The 24,585-nt window shown below is 42.2% G+C and overlaps 1 protein-coding gene and 1 long non-coding RNA gene across 2 annotated transcripts; one reads left to right on the forward strand and one right to left on the reverse strand.

Moving 5' to 3' along the window:
* Positions 1-1,381: 1,381 nt before the first annotated feature.
* LOC100875697 (uncharacterized) lies at positions 1,382-24,323 on the reverse strand. Its single transcript, XM_003699304.3, has 11 exons — positions 24,017-24,323; positions 23,864-23,961; positions 7,992-8,096; positions 5,750-5,926; positions 5,527-5,642; positions 4,499-4,808; positions 4,320-4,432; positions 4,033-4,168; positions 3,533-3,952; positions 3,338-3,460; positions 1,382-3,173 (listed from the first exon to the last, which is right to left on the reverse strand). The coding sequence occupies exons 1-11, from the start codon at positions 24,057-24,059 to the stop codon at positions 2,823-2,825; spliced, it is 1,992 nt and encodes a 663-aa protein (XP_003699352.1). The 5' UTR covers positions 24,060-24,323; the 3' UTR covers positions 1,382-2,822.
* On the forward strand, positions 4,805-6,792 carry LOC143265344 (uncharacterized). Its single transcript, XR_013039785.1, has 2 exons — positions 4,805-5,483; positions 5,565-6,792. It is a non-coding gene; the product is annotated as an uncharacterized LOC143265344 (long non-coding RNA).
* Positions 24,324-24,585: the final 262 nt, after the last annotated feature.

Below are 24,585 nucleotides of genomic sequence, written 5' to 3' on the forward strand. Positions count from 1 at the left end.
GCATGATAACGTAAGAAAATAGGCTTTGTAGTAAGCTGGAAGCTTTATATTAGAGAATAAAGAAATATGGCATTTCATGGACCACAAAAATGGCGTCCATCTAGCGGCGAAAGTTGGAACTACGAAAGTAGGAAATCCTGATTTTCTCGAAAACTAGGCACTTTTCCGAAATTCCAAAATATACAAATTGTTCCTTGTTTTCTACGGAATCGAACGACTATAATTATAGCCTTCTAGGACCATTATTAAGGAAATTAGAAAAAAGGTGCATTTCATGGACCAAAAAATTGCCGTCCATCTAGCGGTGAAAGTTGGAACTACGAAAATAGATAATCCTGATTTTCTCGAAAACTAGGTACTTTTTCGAAATTCTGAGATATACAAATTGTTTCTTATCGCCTACGGAATCGAATGAGTGCTTTCATAGCCCTCTAGGACCCTTATTAAGGAAATTAGAAAAATAGCCCATTTCATGGACCAAAAAATTGCCGTCCATCTAGCGGTGAAAGTTGGAACTACAAATATAGAAAATCTTGATTTTCTCGAAAACTAGAGACTTTTCCGAAATTCTGAGATATACAAATTGTTCCTTGTCGCCTACGGAATCGAACGAATATAATTATAACCCGCTAGGACCGATATTAAAGAAATTAGAAAAATAGCCCATTTCATGGACCAAAAAATTGGCGTCCATCTAGCGGTAAAAGTTAGAACTAATCGAAAAAGTCCATGAATTACACCTTTTTTCTAATTTCGTTATTAATAGTCCTAGCGTGTCATAATGGTATTCTATCGATTCCGTAGACGACAGGGAACAATTTGTATATCTTGGAATTTCGAAGAAGTGCCTAGTTTTCGAGAAAATCGAGTTTTTCTGTTTTTGTAGTTCCAACTTTCGCCGCTAGATAGACGACAATTTTTTGGTCCATGAAATGCACCTTTTTTCTCATTTCTTTAATAACGGTCCTAGAAGGTTATGAAAGCACTCATTCGATTCCGTAGGTGACAAGGAACAATTTGTATATCTCAGAATTTCGAAAAAGTGCCTATTTTTCGAGAAAATCGAGTTTTTCTATTTTTGTAGTTCCAACTTTCACCGCTAGATGGACGCCAGTTTTTTAGTCCATCAACTGCACCTGTTCTTCATTTCCTAATATAAAGCTTCCAGATTACTATAAAGACAATTTCATAACGTTATTCTGTCCGTAGAACAATTTACTATCCCTCTACAGTCATAAAAGTGCTTTATTCTCAAAGAAAATGCATTTTCATAATTCCATGTCTGACATCTGAAAAGCGCGCGAAAATTTAAATCTTCAAATGTCTAAAAGTTCTCAAAATAACTAAAGCGGTGTATATAGGGTAAATAATGGTACAATAATTAACTTGATATCTTCTAAATTTATTTTCTTTTTTTCTCTTTTCGTCCTTTGTTGCTTTTTTTGTTTTTCAGTATACAGATTTATACGTTATTACGACTAACTCTGAAAAAGTCTCCCTCCTTCGTGTGACCGGATGATCGTTTACAAGATTCCATTCGATCTTTTGCACGTTTCGAACAATATCAACCAATCATTCGTCCACTTCTCCTATCCGCTCTCTCGTTATATCGCCGTAATCGCTTTTTTCGCACGATACGCGTACCAGTGCCCGCTCACGCGTACTCGTATCGCATCGCACCGATGCGACAGTTAGTTTTTTACATTTACATATATACTTGTATGTATATATCTATATATAATATATATATATATATATATATTTAAACGCTTCTATAACATGTCAAAGATCGTTACCAGTATAATACACTATCGATTATGTTTACATCGCAGAGACTTATTTTATGGGATATTTCTCTGTCGCATATATATATACAAGGATGTTAAAAAGAAATTTTGTTAAGAAAAAAAAACTTATCGATACCGCGTTACGCAAACGCGTCAAATGATTTTTTGGAACCCAAAATTGAATCAAGAATTCAGATTCGAATAAACTACTTCTTAACTGAGAACCGATCGACTCTTCGTCAACGTACAGCGTTTGGAAGCGATCTCTCGTGTAAACGATCGGAAAAGAAATGACGCGATACGGAACGAGCGAACGAACGCGAATCGATAGACGTTCGATCACGCTTCAACGTCGTTGCCTATTCGTACGAACTTTCGTGGTTTACTTATGAAAAAGTTTGTAAAATTATATAAAAATAAGTTGCGCGTCACCGGTAGCGGTTCCTTTTCAGTAATGTGATCGACTTCGCTCGGTGATTACCGGTGATCGCTGACGTTTAAACGGAGACTGTTCCGATGCGGAAACCTCACGGGTCGAACCTGGACCGACTCGCGATCGCGATACGTTCCGATATTTACGCTTTCTATCGGGTCCTAACTAAACGCGTCTCAAGGAATACAATGTCGCTTCTACGATTCGTTGCATCGCTTTCGTCGCATCGAAACGTACGACAGCGAGATCGATTCCTTCTACAGCCCGATTTTATCGGCTACTTTGGCGATTCTAATACTCTTTCGCGACCACGGCGACGCTCGGCGCCAAGTTTGGTTCGAACGCGTGCCGTGACGCAGGGGCAGTCTTTCAACGATATACGTGTATATCGAGGTTCGGCAAACGCGCGCTTCTGTCGTCCGTTAATTATTTCTTCTATTATTATTATCGTTATTATCGTTATTATTATTTGTTTTTGATTCTACGTAAAATCTCTTCGTCGGTCTATGTACACGTATGATTTCGCTGGAACGCGCGAGTCAGCCCAAAACGTTAGGCAATAGATTCGATTCGGTTAGAAGATCGGTAGGAGATCGTCCTGTTTATTTCACGGTGGAAAAGTTTTGCTGTGAGTTTTGATTCGAAGACACCCATGTGGTGAACACGTCTCTGCAATGGCTGACCACGCATTCGTTACTACAGTACTCGTCCTCCCATTCGCTGTTCGCTACCGCGGGATTGGGGCATCCGTGACGTATACAAGCGTTAGAGGTTTGCCTCTGGCCAACCATAGTCGGCTGGGACGCGGCGTTCACCGGTGGAGGGCTCGACATCGAGTCGCCCTTAGGAGGACTCGCGTGCATCATCTGTTGCTGCTGCTGTTGTTGCTGTTGCTGCTGCTGATGATGCGACTGCTGCTGCATCTGCACCTGCTGCACTTGCTGCTGCGACATCTGTGGAAATAAGAACAACTTGACTATTGTCACAACTATAATGACTAAAATACTAACAAGCTTCTAATGAAACGCAAACGACATCTGTGGGAATAAGAACAATTTAACTATTGTCACAACTATAATGACTAAAATACAAGTTTCTAATAAAACTCGTCGCTGACCTGCATATACTGCTGCTGCGAGACTTGCTGCTGCATATGTTGAGACTGTTGCTGCTGCTGCTGCTGTTGCTGCGACTGCTGCTGAGACATATGCGCCTGCGCCATCTGGTTGGACATCATGGTCTAACAAAGAAAGGAAACGGTCGGTTCGTTGATGGAACAGTTCGAAACGCAACAAATGTGACCGCGCACTACCTGCTGCGTTTGCTGTTGCTGTGGATTTCCCGACATCGTCAAATGATGAGGAGATTTTTTCATTTGCATCTGTTGCGGTTGTTGTTGCTGATGATGTTGATGTTGCTGCTGATGTTGATGCGAATGCGAATGAGAATGCGGATGCTGATGCGAATGAGAATGCGGATGCTGTTGCTGAGGCGACGGCGGTTGAGGCTGAGGACTGTATACCTGATACGAGACGTTTCCTGTCGCTCCGTTGCCGGCGTAACCACCGTAGGCGGCGTACTGCATCTGTTGCTGCTGCTGCGGCGACGGTTGCTGCTGCGACTGTGGCGGCTGATCGTTCTCGGCCGCGCCTTTGCTGACCAACGATGCTCTGTACGCTGCGAGGGCTTGCAAGTACTCCTTCTTTGCGGCCTCTGTCTTCTGCTTGTAAACCTACAAATGACATAACGCATGTTGGTATAACGCATGCACTTGTCAATTAAGTATTAAATATAAAGTATAAAAATATTCACATTTTTATGTTCAGTGTCCAAAGCGTCCCACATGGAAGCCACGATCTTAGACACCTCGCCAAAACTCGCGTTCGGGTTCTGTCCCTTTATCGCTGCTTGCGTGTCTCTGAAGAACAAAGCGTACGCCGAGACGGGCCTGCAAAAGATCAATGAAACTCATTATTTTTATGTCATAAAATTTTTGAATATTTTTGAGATGATGGTTAATTTATATTTTAGTATTCACTTATTTATTTTTGATTTAAAAGTGTATTCAAGGTCGGTAGAAATAATGTGGTGGAGCTTACTTTTGTGGCTCGTTCGGATCTCTCTTCTTCTTCTTCTTCTGTGCTTTCGACTTCCTTTGATTTTTTGCTCCGCCGTCGGTCGGTTCCGGTGAAGGTCGTTTGTTTCCGGTAATCTACAAAAAGAAGTGTTCTCAACGCGCGTTTTCGGCGCGACACGGTATAAATCCGACGGGTCTCACCATTCCGGGATGAGGTGTGCTGTCGTCGCTGTCCTCGGAAGTAGTAGTATTGTTGTTCGGTTCGGGAACGTTGCTCGATTGTATCGCGGTCGTGCCCCCGCCCGTAGGACTCCTATACTGCACCTGTTGCTGCAACTGCTGCTGCTGTTGTTGCTGCTGCTGTTGCTGCTGCTGTGTGTGCATGTATTGCATGTGCTGCTGCATCTGTGCTTGCTGCTGTTGTTGAAGCATCATCATCTGTTGACTGCCATGCTGTTGTCGCGGAGAGTTCATATTCGCGTAAGAATTCTGTGAGTTACCGTACGTCGAACTATAACGAAACGGAGAAAAATCGGATCAGTCGGGACTAGGTCGAGGACCGTGGTTCGAGTCCCGCGGGAGCATCGATTGCTTTCGGTTCCCGTTCACGTACGTGGACACGTTTCTCCGACGCATGTTGCCATTATCCTGGGGTTCGTAGCCCCGAGCCAGGCCTAACCTACCCCGTTTTCTTGGTTCGTCCTCGTCGACCTCGCAGTGACACGCGTGAATAAATTACTCTCGGAAATGGTTGCGTACACCATAAAAGAAATGGCGCGCAGCGTGATCACGTGATCACTTCCGAATTTTGCCGAGTGCGATCGGAAGACGACGATCGCGTCAATCGGTAGTTATTTCCTTACTTCTCTTTCGCGACGGATTCTAAATTTATTTCTATCGGTTTTATTCTTTTGAAAAGACACTTAATGCGATCAAATAGTTTTCTTTAACCTTATTATAAATTCGAATAAAGTGGAATTTAATCAACGTTTACATAGAGCCTCTCGTGGAGTTTGTTTTGGAACACCTGTCGAATGTGACGTACAAAATGGAAGACGTAATAGCAGTTATTATAGTGGCTAAAATTCGTAACAATGTACCACGTACATGTTTTAAATGATACGTTCGAGTAATGACAGAGTGCGAAATAATTTATTCACAGTTGAGATCAGTGTGGGTCGACCGAGTACGTCGCACCGTTCCGTGACGGAATCGTTGCAAGGACTCACCTGACGCCGATGGGTTGTATCGGGTGATCTTGTTGCAGGTAGAGCGATTGTTGATATCCACCTGGATCGAGATTCAGCCCGTCGGGAGACCGTTGAACACCGGCCGGTTGCATCATCTACGAAAAACGGTTGAAAAGGAATCCGAACGAGGAGAGGTGAAAGGACGAGCACCGCGTTCGTTCGTGTTCTCTCGAGAAGCTTTTTCGTCGTAAACGAAACTTACTTGAGTCTGGTAGCCTCCGTGCATTGACTCGTGCTGTTGTTGCTGTTGCTGCTGTTGTTGTTGCTGCTGCTGCTGCTGTTGTTGACGTTGTTGTTGCTGCTGTGGGTGGTGATGCGAGTGAGAATGAATCGCTGGGATATCGAAATCCTCGTCGCCGAAACTGGGCGTGTGAAACGTCTGCGAAGAAAAGTCGATTGCCAGGTTGATCGGCGATCGAATACTCGCGATACGGCAATTAGCTTTTACGCTTCTTCTCATTTCACTACGGTTCCTTCCGGCTGACGTATCGATATCGACTAATATCGATATATTAAATTTCATTAGCTTCCTCCCAAAAATTAGTGACTTTAACGGTTTGCTATTTTTAGATCCATAAGTTACAAAATATTTTTAATTTTTAAATTACAAAATATTTTAAACTTTCAATTTACAAAATATTTTAAATCTTGACATTTTTAAATTCAATTTTGTAATTACCAAATTTACCTAAGTTGAACTCTAAGTCCTAAATTCCCTAATGTCTAAACTTCTTAATCCTAAGTGTTCCAATTTCCTAATTCCAGCTCCAAATTTCTAAGTACATAAATCCCCAGATTCTGAACTCCCTAAATCTTCCCGCGCTTCAAAATTTTTTACTTTCTATAGTCAGTGTTAGACCCATAAACTACCTCGACTTCAAGATAGGCAACTCCCTAAATATTTAACATCCTGTGCTTCAAAATTTTTATCTTGACATAGTCAATGTTAAACAACCATGTAAACCCATAAACCACCTTGACTTCAAGATAGGCAACTCCCTAAATATTTAACATTCTGTGCTTCAAAATTTTTATCTTGACATAGTCAATGTTAAACAACCATGTAAACCCATAAACCACCTTGACTTCAAGATAGGCAACTCCCTAAATATTTAACATTCTGTGCTTCAAAATTTTTATCTTGATATAGTCAATGTTAAACAACCATGTAAACCCATAAACCACCTTGACTTCAAGATAGGCAATTCACTAAATATTTTACATTCCTACCCTTCAAAATTTTTATTTTAACATAGGCAATGTGAAAGAACTATGTAAACCCACAAACCTCAACTTCAAGATAGGCAACTCCCTAAACCTTGAGCATCTCTAAGCTTAATAATTTTTATCTTGACATACTCAATAAACAACGTAAACCCATAAACCTCAAGATAGGCAACTCACCGCTACGTGACGTCACCAAAGCTTAATACGCGTAGTAAAAAATTGCGAGCAATTCTACAGTTATTATTTCCCCTCCAGAAAAGTTTGGTGGCAAGGTCTCCGATCGGAATCCGATACCCGTGTAAATACCGAGATATTTAACGTAAAAAATAACGATACGGACTGCAAGGGAACCGGCGTCGCATCGTTCGAAATCCTTTTAGCGATTTATTCGGCGAGCCGGGTCGAAGGGAAATACATTCGGCGCGGCGGGCCGGCCCACGGGGAATAAAAGTTTTTAAATTGGATTTAATAGCGTCAGAAATTTTCCTTTGAAGGAACGTACTTGTGCCTATTGATCGAGTACACCTCTACCTCTCTCCACTCCACTACCCCTTCATCATCCACCCTTTCCCTCTCCAGGCCCATCGCGCGCGCGTTACCCCTTACCTCGCGACGTTTCCCCGTCTCTTTTCATCCCCCTATCACCGCGCCCGTAACGTCCAGCCGCCAACCACGCGTACGCGTACCCGTACCCCGTACCCGTTCTATTTTAGCTACTCCTACGCCCCCTACTCCTTCCCCCAGCTCCTCCGCCTCTTCCTTCTGCCCTTTCCATCTCCGAATCGACTACGCGTCTATCCATCTTCTTCCCCCGCTGCTTTCAAACTTTTTCGCTCTCTACCGCCCCTCCGGCGCCTCTCCCCTGTACCCGCCCATCACCCCGCTGGTTCTCTCGCGACGGGCCCTTCGAATATTTTGTGGGGAACGAAAATTCGGTGCCGGCCGCGAGATGGCACCTCTTGTAAAATAAATGTAGATGAAAGAGCATCGCTGAACCCATCATGGTTCGAGGGAACGCAAAATAGGTTCGGGTTTTCGGGCACTCGCGAGAGACAGAGCCGTAAAAACTTCATAAAAGCGGACACGAACGAACGATGCCAGAAGGAGAAGAGGAAAGGGACAGGGTTCGACGGGTCGCGAAAAGATACAGGACGCGGGACGGGGAGTCCCGTCGGTGAAGCACGGAAACGCGAATTAATCCGTGAAGAACGACTCACCTGATCAGCCATTGCGTAACCGTTGTGATGATAGGACGCCGGGTGATGATGTTGATGGTGGTGAGGTTGTGGCACGTTCAACGAAAAGTCGAGGTTCTCGTTTCTCTGGAACAAAGCAGCGAGAGGTTCGGGTTAACGGGGACCGAACGACACGGAAGGAAATTGGTTAATTTTTTCAAGTTATGCACAATTGTTTATCGAACTTTTGGAACGCGATTTATGTCCGTTTTGTCGGAAATTAAATTGGAGCACTACTCAACAGTGTCACGTGTTCTTCCGATTTCGAGAAAGATCGGATCTGGAAGTATCGATGGACTGCGATTATCGATATCTTGTATATGACGAGGTATCCTAACCTCAAATTACGTAATTAGATATTAGATTAGATAAGTGTTGTTAGATTGACGTTCGGTTAGTTATATTATCTTCAAGTTAGATTGAATTAAAATTACAGTAACTTGGGTTAGAATTAATTAGTTTGAGGTTAGATTCGACTAGAATCGTACTAGCTTCAGGTTAGACTAAATTAAGGTTTTTGAAATACAGTTAGGTTAAGTTAGAATTATATTTTCTTAAGGTTAGGTTAAATTAGGACTTTTTAGAGTCAAGTTAGGTCAGGTTAGAGTTATATTTCCTTAAGGTTAGGTCAAATTAGGGCTTCTTAACGTTAGGCTAGGATTTATTACCTTGAAGTTAGGTTAAAACAAGACTTCTTACAGTTAGGTTAGGATTATATCACCTTGAAGTTAGGTTAAAACAAGATTTCTTACAGTTAGATTAGGGTTATATTATTTTGAGGTTAGGTTAAATTATGACGTCTTAAAGCTAGGTTAAATTGGGACTTTTTGAAGTTAGGTTAGATTAGGGTTACATTACCTTGAGGTTAGATTAAATTAGGTCTTCCCAGAATAAAGTTAAGTTACATTAGGGTTATATTACTCTGAGCTAGGTTAAATTAAGATTTCTACAATAAAGTTAAGTCGGGTTCAAGTTATATTACCTTGAAGTTAGATTAAATTACAGTTAATTAAAGTAAGATTAGATTACGGTCCGATTAGAATTATATTATGCTGCAATTAAGCTTATTCATCATTTCATCGTTTAACTCCACTCAATCTCATTTAAATTCCAAATGTAATCTAAACTAATCTAATTTAAAAGAGGAATAATTGGGTTTTAACGATAAAATTACATATTACATTCTACATCGACCACTTACTCGATATCTATTATCGATCGAATTACATACCGATATTATCGATGCTAATTATCGACAACATTTCGACATTATCGAGATATATAATTATCGATTTATTTAATCGACGATAACGCTTCGATAGTATCGATAATCCGCGGGACACGAGAGAAGACGCTTCTCTTCAGAGGAGCCCGATTTTCGAGCCGCCATTTTCGATACCGATTCTTCGACTCGCGAGCCGTTCGCGAAGTTCACCCGCGGATTCGCGAGCTGCGCCTCGCGACAGGATGCGCCCCGCGACCGCGACCCCTGTCCTTCGGTCAACGACCCCCGGCAGCCAGCGCGCCTTCGCCGATTCGATTCTACTTCGTTTCGTACCATCCTTAGCGATCTAAAACTACCTTTCCAACACAGCCATCTTCTGGCGGTAAATTCAAATTTTTCCCTGTCACGATTTCATACCGAAAGCTGTACTACATATAATTATACTAAAGTACTATTTTAAGCACGTCATAAAATGTGAGCTTATCGGTACACTGGTAAATCCAGAATGTTCTGTAAAAATTTTAAATGAAAATATGTCGAATGAGTCATACACGACACAATAAGTAAACAGTGACAGTTGACTATCTTGTAATTTCATACGTCACCGGTCGACGCGTGAAGATGCGCCTTGAGGCGTCGGTCAATTTCAACTTCCGCTTTCAGAGAATTCGCATTTTCGAGAACGCCACTTGGAACGTTATATTACATTCGACGTTGCCTTACCACTTTGATTCTCCCACCCCCTTACGTTACTACTACTATTACTACTACTACCACCGCTACCACCACCACCGACGCCGCCACCACCGCCGCCACCACCACCTGCCCTTAACGAAGCACGTTGTTCGCGTTCCTCCACGGTCATCGACCCCCGTACGTTTGCTTCCAATTTATCGGATTCGAAAGATCCTCGAATCCTCGATATTACACTTACTTCCATGTTGGAAGACCGGAAACGATCGAGATGTCCGACGGCCTAAACTTTCGAAGAAGGGAAGAGCGTAACGAAGGGCGGCAAAGAAAAGAAAAGGTGCACGTTACTTTTTCCAGCAGAAGACGCGACAGCAGGCAAGCGAACAGGTAACAGGGGCACGCGGGTGGAAGGGAGAACGGGTAGACGAGCAGGCAGGCTGGCAGGCAGGTAGGTAGTTGGATAGATGGGTAAACGGGCGAGCAGGTAGGTAGGTAGGTTGGTAGGTAGGTAGGTAGACGAGTCTGATCGAGCAAGAAAAGCGAAATCGACTAGAAACAGCATAGACGTAATCGGGAAGATGCATCCGATTAGTTCAGATACACTTCACTCGCCTTCTGATGTTTCAAAATGATCAATTAGTTACAATAAGCAAGCTTCCAGATCCTTCCTTATGTGTAGAAATACTTATGAAGATAATATTTATCTAATAACGTCAATTGTCAAAAAATTTATAGGTTAGGTTAATTCCATTACTGTAATTTATAAAATACTCCATATTATAAAATATTCCATTGCATATTATAAAATATTTAATTACCTATTACAAAATAAAAATAAATTGTATTAAATTATTTCAAATTAAAAATTGTTATAAAATAGTTACAATAAGCAAGTTATACGACCCTACATAAACTCCTACCTTGCATGTAGAAGCAACAATGAGACTTGTCAAAAAATGTTAAGGTTAATTCCATTACTGTAATTTATAAAATATTCCACATTACATATTATAAAATATTATATAATAAAATAAATATTTTATTACATATTATAAAATAAATATTTTATTACATTACTTACTACAAAATATTTAATTAATTATTACAAAAAAAAAATAAATTATTTCAAACAAAAAATTGTATAAATATATTAATATGGTTTCTAAAATACAATGCTCAACGGATCCATTTTGTGTACCATTACACAATTGCCTCATGTTTACCCAGCGACATTCTTTCCGTGTCTACATCCTCGAGATAAATCGATCTTAACTAATCGAGTCTAACAACGATCTGTTCGATTGTTCGAAACATTGTAACGATCAGAAATCTCGAAATGTTAAGTCGAAACATGGCGAAGAGAAAAACGAGTAAAGGGGGATAAGCAGCCGGGACAAGGGAACAGGGATTTATGGCAGGAACGGAGCACGAATAAAGCGAAAGCTAGAGATCCGATAGATACGCGCGAACGAGTCTCTTACTCGATGTAACCGATGTTAAACCTGTTCTTCGTCGCGACCCCCTCGCCCCTCGACCCTAACTCCGTCTTTCTCCACACCTGGTCCGCTCCTACACATTCGATCATCGAATTCTTCCGACCCTTACAATTTCTTCAAAAAATCATCTATGAACGTGAAAACTTGAGCTGCTATTTCGCTCAGACCTAACTCTTATGCACCTGAATTCGAACGTGGTCAAATATCAAAATATATTACTAAGAATAATGTTGGAAAAAGAGTCGGTTACGCGGGGTGATTCGAAATTCGATGTATTAAAATTGCGTTCGAGAATCGGCGTCGTTGGAAAACTGAACGGCCGAAAGATGGCGCCACCGATGTGTCCCGAACGCGCTCCGAAAGAAAATACGTCCCGAGTGAATCGTAACCTTGCACCTCAAGCGTCGAACGAGCTCCCGAAAATTGAAAGAAAAGCGATCTCAATCAAAGCTGTCGAAAAAAACGACTTACCGTCGGGAACCAGCGGCTCGCAAATTCCAGGTTATCGAGTGCACGTGCGACGCGCGAAGCACCGCGTATACCGCACCACGCTCGTTTACGACGACTTCTTGTTTCCCCGCTTAAAAAACCGACGAAACCCGTTACACTCGCGATCGTTCGCGCGCGTCTACACGCTGCAGATAACCGCGCTTGACGCGAGACACAACACGACACCACGCGACACGGCTAAACGTAGACTCGCGGCTACGTTCGATTAAAACAACACCAACTTCTTGATCGGCGCGCAACGTATTCGAGCCGTGGCGTAACTCGTGACAGCGTGGCAAAAACGACGCGCGCTCCTCGCGGCGGCCGGCGCGGGAATGATTAAAGGAGGTTCATTTCGTGGCACGCACCGGTGGTGGGGGGTGAATCTCGCGACAGGGGAGTGGACGCGCGCGCTCCCTGTCGTATTACCTGCGATACAAAAGGATACCGTGCGCCGCGACGGGACGCGATCGAAAAAAAATACTATGTAACCCTTCGGGGACGATAAACGCATACATGTGTACGCTTCACAAAACCATGGTTACGTAGCTTCACAAATCTGTTATTTCATTGGCAGAAATTGTCTGCAGAGTTGAAGAGGAAATTTAATAAAACGACAAATTTTTTATGGTGAATTTTTTCAGGTTCAGATGAGGCATTGTTCCAACATTGGAGAGAATTGAAAATTTACCACGTGTTTGGAAACCGTCTTTTGACGTTCCTCGATCCGGGACGGGCCCGTAGCTATTAATTGCGTTTAACGTGATCGAACGATAGGGTTAAACGTTTTAGTCCGTATTTCCCTACGTAGGATATTATTTCGGAATCGCGTCGAATCACGCGAATAGCGTTCACGTTTCGTGTCCCAGATAACGAGCCGCGAACGCGACGCCGCGTCGGAGAAGAAAGGGGACGTAGGGCGATAACGGCGCGGAGAGGGGCTACACGGGGCATCCGCGGCACGGGGAAGGGAGAATGTCGAGGAGGGACGGGGAGGGAAAAAATAGGCGCGCGAACGGGGCAGCGGGGGAACGGGAGGGGAACGGTGCACGATCGAAAGGGGTCGGTGGCGCAACGAACGCGAACGGAGCAAAGAGGACTCGCGACGCGTGACGCGTGATGCGCGACTAGATTTGCTCTTAGCGATAATCTTATCGACAAATATCGATACTATCGCTAAATAGAATAAATAATCGACAGTGATTATCTAAGCATTCTTCAGATTTTAATATGACAATAAATAACATATATTGTCTTTAAGGAATTTATTAATAAATTTACTTTTATTTATTTCTAAGGAATAGAAAGATCTGAATAATAAAGTTACCAGGTTGCATTAAGCTTGAAGAAATTTATTAATTTTATTTTTATTTATTCCAAAGGAATAATAAAGTTACGTACCAGGTTGCATTAAACTTGAAGTTAAAAAGAGTAAAGAATATTAAATAATAAAATTATACATTGTTACCTCGGTTAACGATAAGATCTGAATAATAAATTTGCATACTAGGTTGCATTAAGCTTGTAGGAATTTATTAATAAATTTATAAATTTTTTAATTTATTTTTATTTATTCCAAAAGATTTGAATAATAAAATTACTAGGTTGCATTAAGTTTGAAGTTAAAAAAGACATTGAATAATAAAATAATATATTGTTACCTTAACGATATTATCGCATGTCAAAAAATATCGAGTATCGATACTGTAGCATGACGCGAGACAAATCCGAAGCAATTTCGCTGTGCGAAGCATCTCGAGATGGATACGAGAAATAACGTTCTCTAAGATTTTTCGATTCGGAGGAAACCGAGATCGGTATTAGGCGTACCGATACTCGGCTGCACGAATATTCCAAGAAAGTAGGACACAGCGGAGAGACTCGAGGAAGCGGGGGTTACGTTGTACAAAGAGTCGTTACGTTCCCGTGAAAGGTGGCTTTAATTTCAGTGGCATTCCAATCGTGTTAACGCATATTCCCGCGAGTTCGCTCAATCGTGGCAAGTGACGATCCATTGGAAATGTTCGACGGGACAATGCGATTATGCGATTCAATCGAGTGTCACAATGGCGATCCTAACCTTTTTCGATACGATCGACGATCGATATGTTTAAACTGTAAAGGCCTCGGTAAAATTCGGTATTTTCTGTACTTGAGTTTAGAGGACTATAAGTGCACTAGGTTTCAATGGACGAGGAATGAGAGTTCCGGAAGCACGAGTACTCGTTTCCTTCCGAGAATCGTAATCGTAAGCGATCGAGATACGAGGACAAAAACGAGGTGGTGCGAAGAAGCGTTGCTCAACGCCGTACCGCGTCGAACCGACTCGATCGATATTCTCTCGCGGGACGGTCGAGCGCCGCACGGTTTCACTGCTTCGAACGAAAGCCTGTTCGTCCCGTGAACGGTTAATTATTTTTAACATCTATCTTTTTGTACAGAAGAATTGACACCAAAAAAATATATGACGCATTTAAGAAAATATCAAGTTTCCTTCTATTGTTGTATGCAGACATCTTTCTCTTTTGTAACAATCCTAATTAATAATTATCAAGGACATTCTTTGTTGAGTGTAGTAAATGTAATTGTTAAGTGACATAACCTCCCAAAGAGTATTCAACAAGATTAACAGTGTTCTCAAAGTCTATGTTAATTTTATAAATGTAATTAATAATCAGACATATATCTTTTGTTAAATGTATTAAATGTAATTGTTATTTAAGAGACATAATTGCTCAAAGAGTACTCTACAGGATTAACAGTACTCTTTAAAGTCTATGTTAGTTTTATAAATCCTTGTAATTAATAATTAGATATATATCTTTTATTAAAAATAATAAATGTAAATATTACTTAAGTGACATTACCTCTCAAAGAGTATTCTACAGAATTAACAGTGTTCTCAAAGTCTATGTTAATTTTATAAATCCTTGTAATTAATAATTAGATATATATCTTTTATTAAATATAATAAATGTAAATATTACTTAAGTGGCAACCTCTCAAAGAGTCCCATAGCATTAACAGGATTCTTCAAAGCCTACTTCATTTCACAAATCCCTGTAATTAATAATCATCAGACATATACCTTTTATAAAAAATAATAAATGTAAATGTTATTTAAGTGATAAAACCTTTCAAAGAGTCCCATAGCATTAACAGGATTCTTCAAAGCCTACTTCATTTCACAAATCCCTGTAATTAATAATCATCAGACACATATCTTTTATTAAAAATAATAAATGTAAATGTTATTTAAGTGATAAAACCTCTCAAAGAGTCTCATAGCATTAACAGGATTCTTCAAAGCCTACTTCATTTCACAAATCCCTGTAATTAATAATCATCAAACACATATCTTTTATTAAAAACAATAAATGTAAATGTTATTTAAGTGACATAACCTCTCAAAGAGTCCCACAATATTAACAGTATTCTTCAAAGTGTACGTTGATTTTACAAATCCCTGTAATTAATAATCAGACATATATCTTTTATTAAGTGTAATAAAAGTAAATGTTATTGAAGTGGCATCAAAGAGTATAGTATTAACCGGATTTTCCAACGTCAATTTTACAAATCTCTTTGAACGTATAATCGCCCGAGGCTTATCGCGAAACAAGCATTTTCTCTTCTCACCGTTCAACGAATTCCTCGTTTCCGTTTTTTTTCTGTTCCGCGTATTTGCGCTTTCGCGTTTTGCTATCCCCACCGATGCATCGCGAATAATCGCGAAAGAGTTTCGTCCCTGTCCCTCGCACGGTCGATTCCTATTATCGTGTACTCTCAAACTTAAACCGGTTTTACTTATTACACGTCCAACGTTTATCTCGTACATCCTTTATTACCAACCACGGCGAGATTCTCCTGCGCAGTTCCTTCCTTTCGTTTTCCATTCGATCGAAGTTTCGTTTTCGAAATCATTTCGCTTCACCGAACGGGTTCGAACGGGAGAAGAAAAGCGGAAGAAGATTCCACGACCGCGCGACCTTTTGACCGTAAGAAATTCTTCGGATAAACGAGCTTTCGGTCGTAACGCCGACCAAGAAGGGAGCAACAAGTGCGAATCTTGTCTACCCCGTGGATCGGACCGTTCTTAGCTTTCCTCTGCTTTTCTACGCCTTCTCACTCTCTCCGTCACCCTCGCTCTCTTTACACACCCCACTCTATCTTAACCCTCTTTTACTCGTCTATTTCCCCTTTCAGCACGCGTGCTTCGCTCTTGAACTAGAGGCGTTGAACATCGATAATATCGGAATGTTATCGATGATGTATGTTCAAGACGAACAACAGTCACTGTACTTGTCAATTTTCCTTTAATCTGCAAACCTCTGGACGAACATAACCTAAGTAGCCTCGCTGTCAAAACCGTCGACGCGTAACCGTTTCTCGTCAAGCCTAATCGAACATCATACCTAATCGAGCGATTCCTTGTAACGAATACTAGCTGGCAACGAAATGCACGATAGGATACGTTGCTACGGAATGAATAATGGACCGCTGGCGAAGTACGTCGAGACATAAATATTGTATCCGGAACGCTATATATTACGGGTATCGAAATCGTTATCTACGTATAGATCGTTCTCTGTTCCGTTGCTTCCTATCCGATCGAGATCGTTGCCATGGAAATACGCGTATTCCATCCGATCAACCGTTTTACATAAACCGTGACGAAAAGTTTCGCCCTTTTCGGAAACGTTACTTCTTTTCCGCGCGTTCCTTCGTTTAACCGCGCTCGGAAAAGACGCTGCGCACGGAACATGCGCAGTAACCCTCAAGGCGAGCTTTGACATCTACGACAAAAGTTTTACACAAAACAGTAGATATAGGCAAAATGAAAACCCCTATTATATTAATTATTATGTAAATGTGTTGTATTAAATATTATATAAATATGTTGTATTAAATATTGTATAAATATGTTGTATTAAATATTGTATAAACATGTATTAAATACTGTATAAATATGTTGTATTAAATATTGTATAAACATGTTGTATTAAATATTGTATAAATATGTTGTATTAAATATTGTATAAACATGTTGTAGTAAATACTGTATAAACATGTTGTACTAAATATTATATAAATATGTGATATTAAATACAATACAACAGTAAAGATGTGAGAATGACTAACAAATGAAGAAAGTGAAAGACTAAAGAGAAAGTGAATTTTTTAAAAATCGTTTGTACTCAATTCAATAAAGTGTGAACGTAGTTTGCAAACGTACCGAAATAAGTTATTAAAATTTTAGCAAGCCCGGGCAACGGGGCAACAGGGCACCGGCTAAAGGGAATAGCGATCGTCCGCGGTAGGGGTTACAGTAGAGGGGTATAGGAACAAGGATTCCCCTTCGAAGGGAGACGAAAGGACGAAGGTACGAGAGAAACGGAAAACGGTCGAAACGGTCGAAGCGGTCGGAAAGAGAACGATGGTGACGGCGAAGAAAAGGAAGCGGGTGGTGGCAGAGACAGAGGCGAACCAGCGAATGGACGAGGGGATGAGAGGACGATGAAACGAATAGACGGGACGGGACGGTACGGGACGGGCCGGGACGAACCGGGACGGGACGGGACGAGACGAGACGAGACGAGGGGTGGTGGGAGGTCGACGGGCGGGGGTGGTGCGACCGGGAAGGGAGAAACGGGTGGGGGTGGTTGGAACGGGGAGAACAGAGGAGGCTGGGAGAAGGAGGAGGGTAAAGTTACTTTCCCGGAGAAATAAAAGTTAATGGAGTTCTCCACCTCCTCGTCCCTCTACTTCCATCGTCTTTTTCTTCTCTTCCATCTCCTCGCCACCGTACAACTTTCACGAAAGTTATTATATCTTAATTTACTATTGAACGTTATCTGAAATTTCTCCGACGTTTCCGTTTTAATGCGCTCCAGCGCAAACGAAAAATATATCGCCTCCACGAAATATTTCGAGAGAAACACGATACATGGGCACTAATAATTTTACGTTTTCAAAACGATCGTCTTATTTTCATGGGAAGCTTTTTACTGCTGCTGTTATCGATGCTATCGTTAACATATCATTGAATACATAATTACGAAAATAACGAGCATGTAATTAACGAGTAATTTGATCGAATCTCTGTCATTACGTTATATTTGCAAGATAATAAAATTACGTACAGGTTTGAAGATAAATAAAAATCGGAATAAAAGTACAGGTTAAGTTTAAAGATAAATAAAAATCGGAATAGAAGTACAGGTTAAGTTTGAAGAAGAACAAAAATCTGAATAAAATTACGCATGTCAACATATCGATAGTATCGACAATCGATAACGGCAGGCACTAAACGATCGAGTAACCCCGTTTATCGAGAATAATGTTCGGTAACGTGGCCCGTGTCAACGACCTTGCGCAGTCACGACGTGGCCTCGATATCTTGTCCACGATAGAAACGAAAGGACTGGTCTCTCTTTTACCGAGCTATACTTTCAGCGTTCTAGCCGGTTCCCCGTGTACGCGTTGATATCTTTTTCCCTTTCTCTCTCGTTCTCTCCCTCCTTCCATCTCTCTCGTTTCGGGGCCGTATGTTTTCCACCTATTGCCGTTTCCATTCTTATTCGCGATTCCCGCTTTCGCTCTCTTTCTTATCCCGCCGTTCCGTTCCTCCAGTCTCCCTTTCCCCCGCTTTGATTTACGACCATAAGTTGTAATATTTGCGCCACTATTGTATGGTAATACGGACGGCAAAAAATATGTTAATGGTTGCCATAAAGAAGATATACAACCACATACGTATCCCATTTCGAAGCATATACTCCGCGGACGTAAAACTACGCTCCCCTACCACACGAGTCTTCCTTTCGTTTTCCGCTCAACGCTATTCTCTCTTTGTTAACTGAAACAAAATTCGGAGGGTTTCCAAAATTATTTCTTCAGACATTCACCAATTAGAAAACGAAGTTAATAACCTGAAAATGTCTGTGACTATAGTAGCAGTGGTCTTCGTTAATATCTACAAGATAAAGTGACGGTATAAGAGTAAAATATACTGTGAAAAATATTAAATTAAATAACGAATAAAGAATATATTAAAACATACTGATTGTTATACTATGTGTTCTATGAGCCTTCAAACTTTCTTGCACGTGCGTCACGTTGAAATACGATGAAGTACGAAGGGGTCCGACCTATTGAAACCGGTTTTGCGCGGTTAATTCAAACACGTTTTACGTCCAAAATGCTATTGTCCAATGAAGAGTAACTTTAAATTGACCATACCGTGTAAAATGACATACATGTCCTTTCAATGAAGCATCTAAGAAATTATTTCAGTGAAATCTTGAAAATTCTAGTTTCCCTAGATCATATTCGCTACACTCGGGGCCCCAACCGCGTGCTTCTCCACGAACCAAAGACCTCGAGACCCGTTCTTCGTAGGCGCTTCTCTCCTCCGTAACTCGAACAATTCCAATAGTCGTTAATCCGTCGGAAACTTTTGGAAAACTTGCCGTTATTGCGGGTACAGGGGCGGTCCCGTGCAAGTAGGATCAGCGAGGGAAGGAGCTGCAAAGAGAGAAAATGAAAGCATACGAGACGAGACGGGACGATACGAAGGAGAGGAGAAAGATGGGCGAGCGAAGAAGAAGCGTATTTGACGAAAGGTGGAGAAGCAGGTGGGGGACTCTACGATGCTACTCGAGAAGAGAGAGAGAGAGAGAGAGGGGAACGGGAACCGGTGCGCAGAGGTAAGTTAAATAAACTTGTTTAGTTTCGCGGAAACTTTTGCCGGGCCATTGTATTCGACTGCCTCGCTGCCGAGTTTGCTACGAAACTTTCGAATACGAACAAACTCGCTTCTCCGCTTCTCCGTTTCTCCGTTACGCTTTATTCGCTCGCTTTACCGACTCGCTACCTACGGTTACCCGCTACTCTTTCACCCCGATCTCGTTCGCCAGAAGAAGTCCATGGCATGCGGGTTTTATTGCTTGTATAATTGCAGGATCCACCTTTCTCGAACCGTACGCGCAATTTCATCATTTGTCGACACTGTTGCGTCATGCGATTACAGCTGCGTCTAATACCGTAGTCACGTGATCACGCCTGTAGACAGGAAACTGCTTGGGGTAGTCTTACAGGACGTGTTTCGAAAAGTGACCGCGGGCGCTGTCATGCAAAAAGATCGTCCCAAAAATCGGACACATAACCAATTATTTTCACGTAACTTTTATTATGTAAAAGGTAACTTTTACGGCTCTGTTATTATACCATAGCATTTGCTAAGACTTTTATTTATGCATGATATGCAAAGAGGATGAAATGTGACTTTCATATCGTAGCGCCGCCATTATGGTGGCCAAATAGAGAAACTTTACAGGAAGAACCCCCTCCACCAAAGTTTTCAGACTCATATCTCTATCACGGTATAGAACACATCTTATGAATTTAATGCATAATTTTACCGTAATTGACGTACGTAATCGACGCTGATTCATAGGGCTAGCGCAGCGGTTTGAATTTCGCGCGCTTCGCACTGATTGATGATTACACTAATTTTCAATGATCGACTGTGGGCGAACTACGCAACGTATCGGGAAATGTTATTAGACTTTTCTGCTTAGATTTTCGTCCTCTATCGAACGTACGGCAAACTTTCTATTGTTCTGTATATGCATTGTTCTTTAATTAAGCAATGTTTCGACTGCGCATGCGCGGCAGGCGGGGCACAGGAGACCACTGTGTTTTCTTTTATTGGCCCCCTCGTGGGCTTTGTATCTTTATTCCTACATTTTTATGAGTAATATCCGGATTATCCTGAATTTTTTTGAGCGAGTGTATATTCGTGTGATTAATTCTTTATGCTCCTAGTAGAAATCGTGGAACTAGGAATCGGTAGGAGATCGATGAGATCGGTAGAGACATGTCGCAGAGACACGTGGTCGCAGTAATTCGCGACATTTTTTCGCGACGTGGACCGCGTGAAATCCGATCGGAAATAAAATCGGCCAAAGTGCCCCGTCGTTGGTGTGGCAGTAGACCGAACAGCTTATTGATTTAACGAGAGAGAAAGAGAGGGTGACAAGGGGGAAGAGGCGAAGAGAGAGAGATAGAGAGAGAAAGGCGGAAGAGAAACAAGAGGAAAGCAAGCACAGCGAAACTCGAGGTGGATAGGGGGTCGCGAACGGGCGAACGAGCGAACGGGGAGGTAGCTCGGAGAAACGCACGGGTGGCTAGGGTGAGACCGAGGGGAGAGCGTAGGTAGATGGAGATGGGTACCGCGGAGTAGGCAAGGCAAAGAAGGGGAGGAACAGGGGGATTCGCGAGTTGGCTGGCTCGCGAGGTCGGGAACGCGAATCGAAAGAGTAGGGTGGTAAGGTAGAGCAAGATAGGCTCGGGACCGAGGGACAACTGATCGTAAGAAACCGGAATCTGAGTTCAACGCTTTGGACGTTATTTTCCAAATTTTTTAACTGCGTATATACAAATTGTCAGACATCATTGAATACATATGCAATGTACTAGGTCCCTTAAGCACCTATGTCTCCATGTCCACGTCTCTATGTCTCAAAATCTCAAGGACCCTATCCTTAAGTTCTTACGTCTCCTATATTTCCACATCTCCAAAATTCTCCCCCAATTCCTAGAATATTATATCCATGGGCTCTAAAATTCCCAGGACCCTAAATACCTATGTCTCCACATTCCTCTGATGGTTCAGAGGATGCTAAGACCTAACAAAGTATCCCAAAGAGTATACTCTGGTTCCTCTGAACATCTCACCCGTCAGAGTTGAACAGTTGCAAGGTACCGATGTGCATTCTTTCCAGCTGTGGGCAGTATCGCGTTTCGAGCGATACGGTGCTCGCGGTCATCGACCGATCAACAAGTGGCTCATGATTTTGTCAGTGGCTTCGCTACCGACTGGTCAGCTGGTCGACCTATCCAACCCGTCCCGGCTCTTCCCGTTCTCCTACCTGGACGTTTCGTCCAACGAACACCCGACTGTCCGGTTACCCGACGCGGCCTACCGCTAAAATGCTCGCGTTTGCTCCCGGCACTCCGTTTCATCTCGTATTCTTCCTTTTCCGCTCTCCGCCGATCGGGCTTAATCTCCCGGGATATTGCCGGTATCAAACGTGAACGTTTTTTATTCTCGCACGTGAAAAAGATTAGCGAAATTGTACCGGTGCACGAGGTGAAATACTAATGTGAATTCAGCTGTTGGTAATGCTTGGCTACGTATATTGTATTGGGGGATTATGCACTTGGTATGGTACTTTGTGGGGATGATGCTTGTGCAGCATCATCGAGTTTATTGTGCAAGGTTGATCATTTGCAGGGCTGATTATTTGCAAGGTGGATTAATTACAAAGTTCATCAATGGAGGTTATTATCTGTCTATAGCATATAATATGTTAGTATTTATTGCTAATGTAGTATCATCGGTAACTGTGCAGAATATCGTTCAAGCTATCTGACAAATTTTTCAGAACAATGTACATCATATCTCTTACATAATTATTAACTAACTAATCTACCAGGCCTAACCTAACCGAACCTTCATTATTATTATCCTTGTTAACCCTGATTATTGTTGTTGGAGTTAGAACAAAGTTACTTCCAACGAAAGGTTGTTTAACCTAACCTAACATAGCCGACCTAACCTACCTAACATACCTAACCTTCCCGATTGATTATTGTCATCGCAAACAGAACGATCTACTCGTGCAGACAGTATGTTCCACCCAACCTAACCTAACCGACCTAACCGACCTAACCTACCTAACCTCCCCAAATGAATATTGTTGTCGGAGTTAGAAAAAAGCTACTAGCAAAAAAAGTTAGACTAACCTAACCGACCTAACCTACCTAACCTAGCCTAACCTCCCAACTGATTACCGTTGTTGAAGTCAGAAAAGGTTATTAGCAAAAAAGTTAGTCTAACCTAACCGACCTAACCTACCTAACCTACCCTAACCTCCCAACTGATTATCATTATGGGAGTCAAATGAAAGCTATCAGCAAAGAAAATTAGTCTAACCTAACCTAACCTTACCGTCTTTCTGCACAATTACCTTTCACCTCACAAAAATGAAAAGCCCAATAAAAATTAATGGATATCACCTACCGGTCGATACACCAACGTGTAATAAGGTCGGGATGATCAGGTTTAAAACGCAAAGGGAAGACGAATCATAGAAACGTCGAGTGCCGAACGGAAGGAGGTAAACATTTTGTTTTCATTAAACGACGAGCTCTTATCCAAACGCGTCGTGATAAGCGAATTCAATTACCGACGTTCGTTAGAACGAATTTACTTAGCGCGCTCGCAAACACGGATCGCGATTGCCGCATCGACGATGGGTACGCGTATATTTCATCCAAAGATTGTAAACGCAACGTTCGCTTGTAATTTTCGTGTACCAAAAAATGGCACTTTGAATCAATGTGGAAGGACTCGTAGTATGATTCGGTTAGGTTGTAACAGGGTATGGTGGATGTGGAATGATTCGGTTAGGTTGTAATATGGTATGGTGGATGTGGAATGATTCGGTTAGGTTGTAATATGGTATGGTGGATGTGGAATGACTCGGCTAGTGTAATATGGTATGGTGGATGCAGAATGATTCGGTCAATATAAAATAATTTTGTCAACGAAGAATAGTTTGGTTAGAATGATTCGGTCAATGTAACATGGTACAGTGGATGCAGAATGATTCGGTCAATGTAACATGGTGAACGTAAAATGACTCGGTCAATCTACTATGATATAACTGCAGAATGATTCGGTGAATATAAAATAATTTGGTCACCGCGTTTGGTCAGAAATATTCGGTCAATAAAGTATGCTCTCTACATAATGCATGTTCACCTTATACATACTGCATACGTATATTCCCGGAAAGTGTCCTTTGAAATTCTATCAACTCCCAGAGGTCATGCGACACTAAGGTCCGAAAGAAAAAGGAATCGCGGTCGAAAGGACTGACCTTGTAAGAGAACTGGTCGAACATTCTGCACGCGTCGACGTCGTTGCCAAGAATCGTGTAACCGGCATCCATGCTGTCCCGACGTTTCTTCTCGCTGCCTGGAACGAGGCGTCCGTCAGTGAAAATCGATCGGATATTTGTATCGTTTCGTACCGAACAAACTGATCGCGATCGCGCCAACTATGCCGTCGCTCATCGTCTCTGCTCTCTTTCCTTTGTGAAAAGCACCCTTTCAACTGATCGCGAATCGATCGGCCGATCGATCGGCGTCTGCGTGTCGGGGTACTTGCGCACGCTCACTTCGATCTTAATTAAATCACGACTTCCTACCGGAAGAGCCGATCGTAGCCGGCCACGGAGCCGGACCACGTGGACGAACCGTCCACGAGTCGCGTCGCCTCTCTCTCCGATCTATTTCCTTCTAACCACCTAACACCGACCGCGACCACCGACTGTGTACCGGTACCAACGCCGACGAAAACGTCCACGCCGAGAGCGAAAGCAACGAGGACGAGCATGACGTCGGTGGTGGGTGCCGCCGTCGCCGTCAACGTTGGACGTACCGTCGATGGTGGTGGTAGATGTAACGCTCGTGGAGTGGGGCGCAGGTGAGGTAGTGGCGACGAGGGTGGTGGTGGGAGCCCCTCCGCCGCCCTCCCGTTCGCGCATCTTGTTTTCCCCTTTCCGTTTATCTATTCATCTACGATATCGTTAAGGAATCG

The sequence above is a fragment of the Megachile rotundata genome, chromosome 11, assembly GCF_050947335.1.
Source record: "Megachile rotundata isolate GNS110a chromosome 11, iyMegRotu1, whole genome shotgun sequence".
Lineage (NCBI taxonomy): Eukaryota > Metazoa > Arthropoda > Insecta > Hymenoptera > Megachilidae > Megachile > Megachile rotundata.

What these genes read in the sequence shown, in the direction of transcription:
- LOC100875697 (XM_003699304.3), bottom strand. Translation starts at nt 24,059, where the DNA reads ATGAGCGACGGCATAGTTGGCGCGATCGCGATCAGTTTGTTCG. An exon ending in GATCCGAACGAGCCACAAAA is followed by an intron (nt 4,169 to 4,319) that starts GTAAGCTCCACC and finishes GATCTTTTGCAG; the next exon opens with GCCCGTCTCGGCGTACGCTT. An exon ending in CGCAGCAGCAGTATATGCAG is followed by an intron (nt 3,174 to 3,337) that starts GTCAGCGACGAG and finishes TTATTTCCACAG; the next exon opens with ATGTCGCAGCAGCAAGTGCA.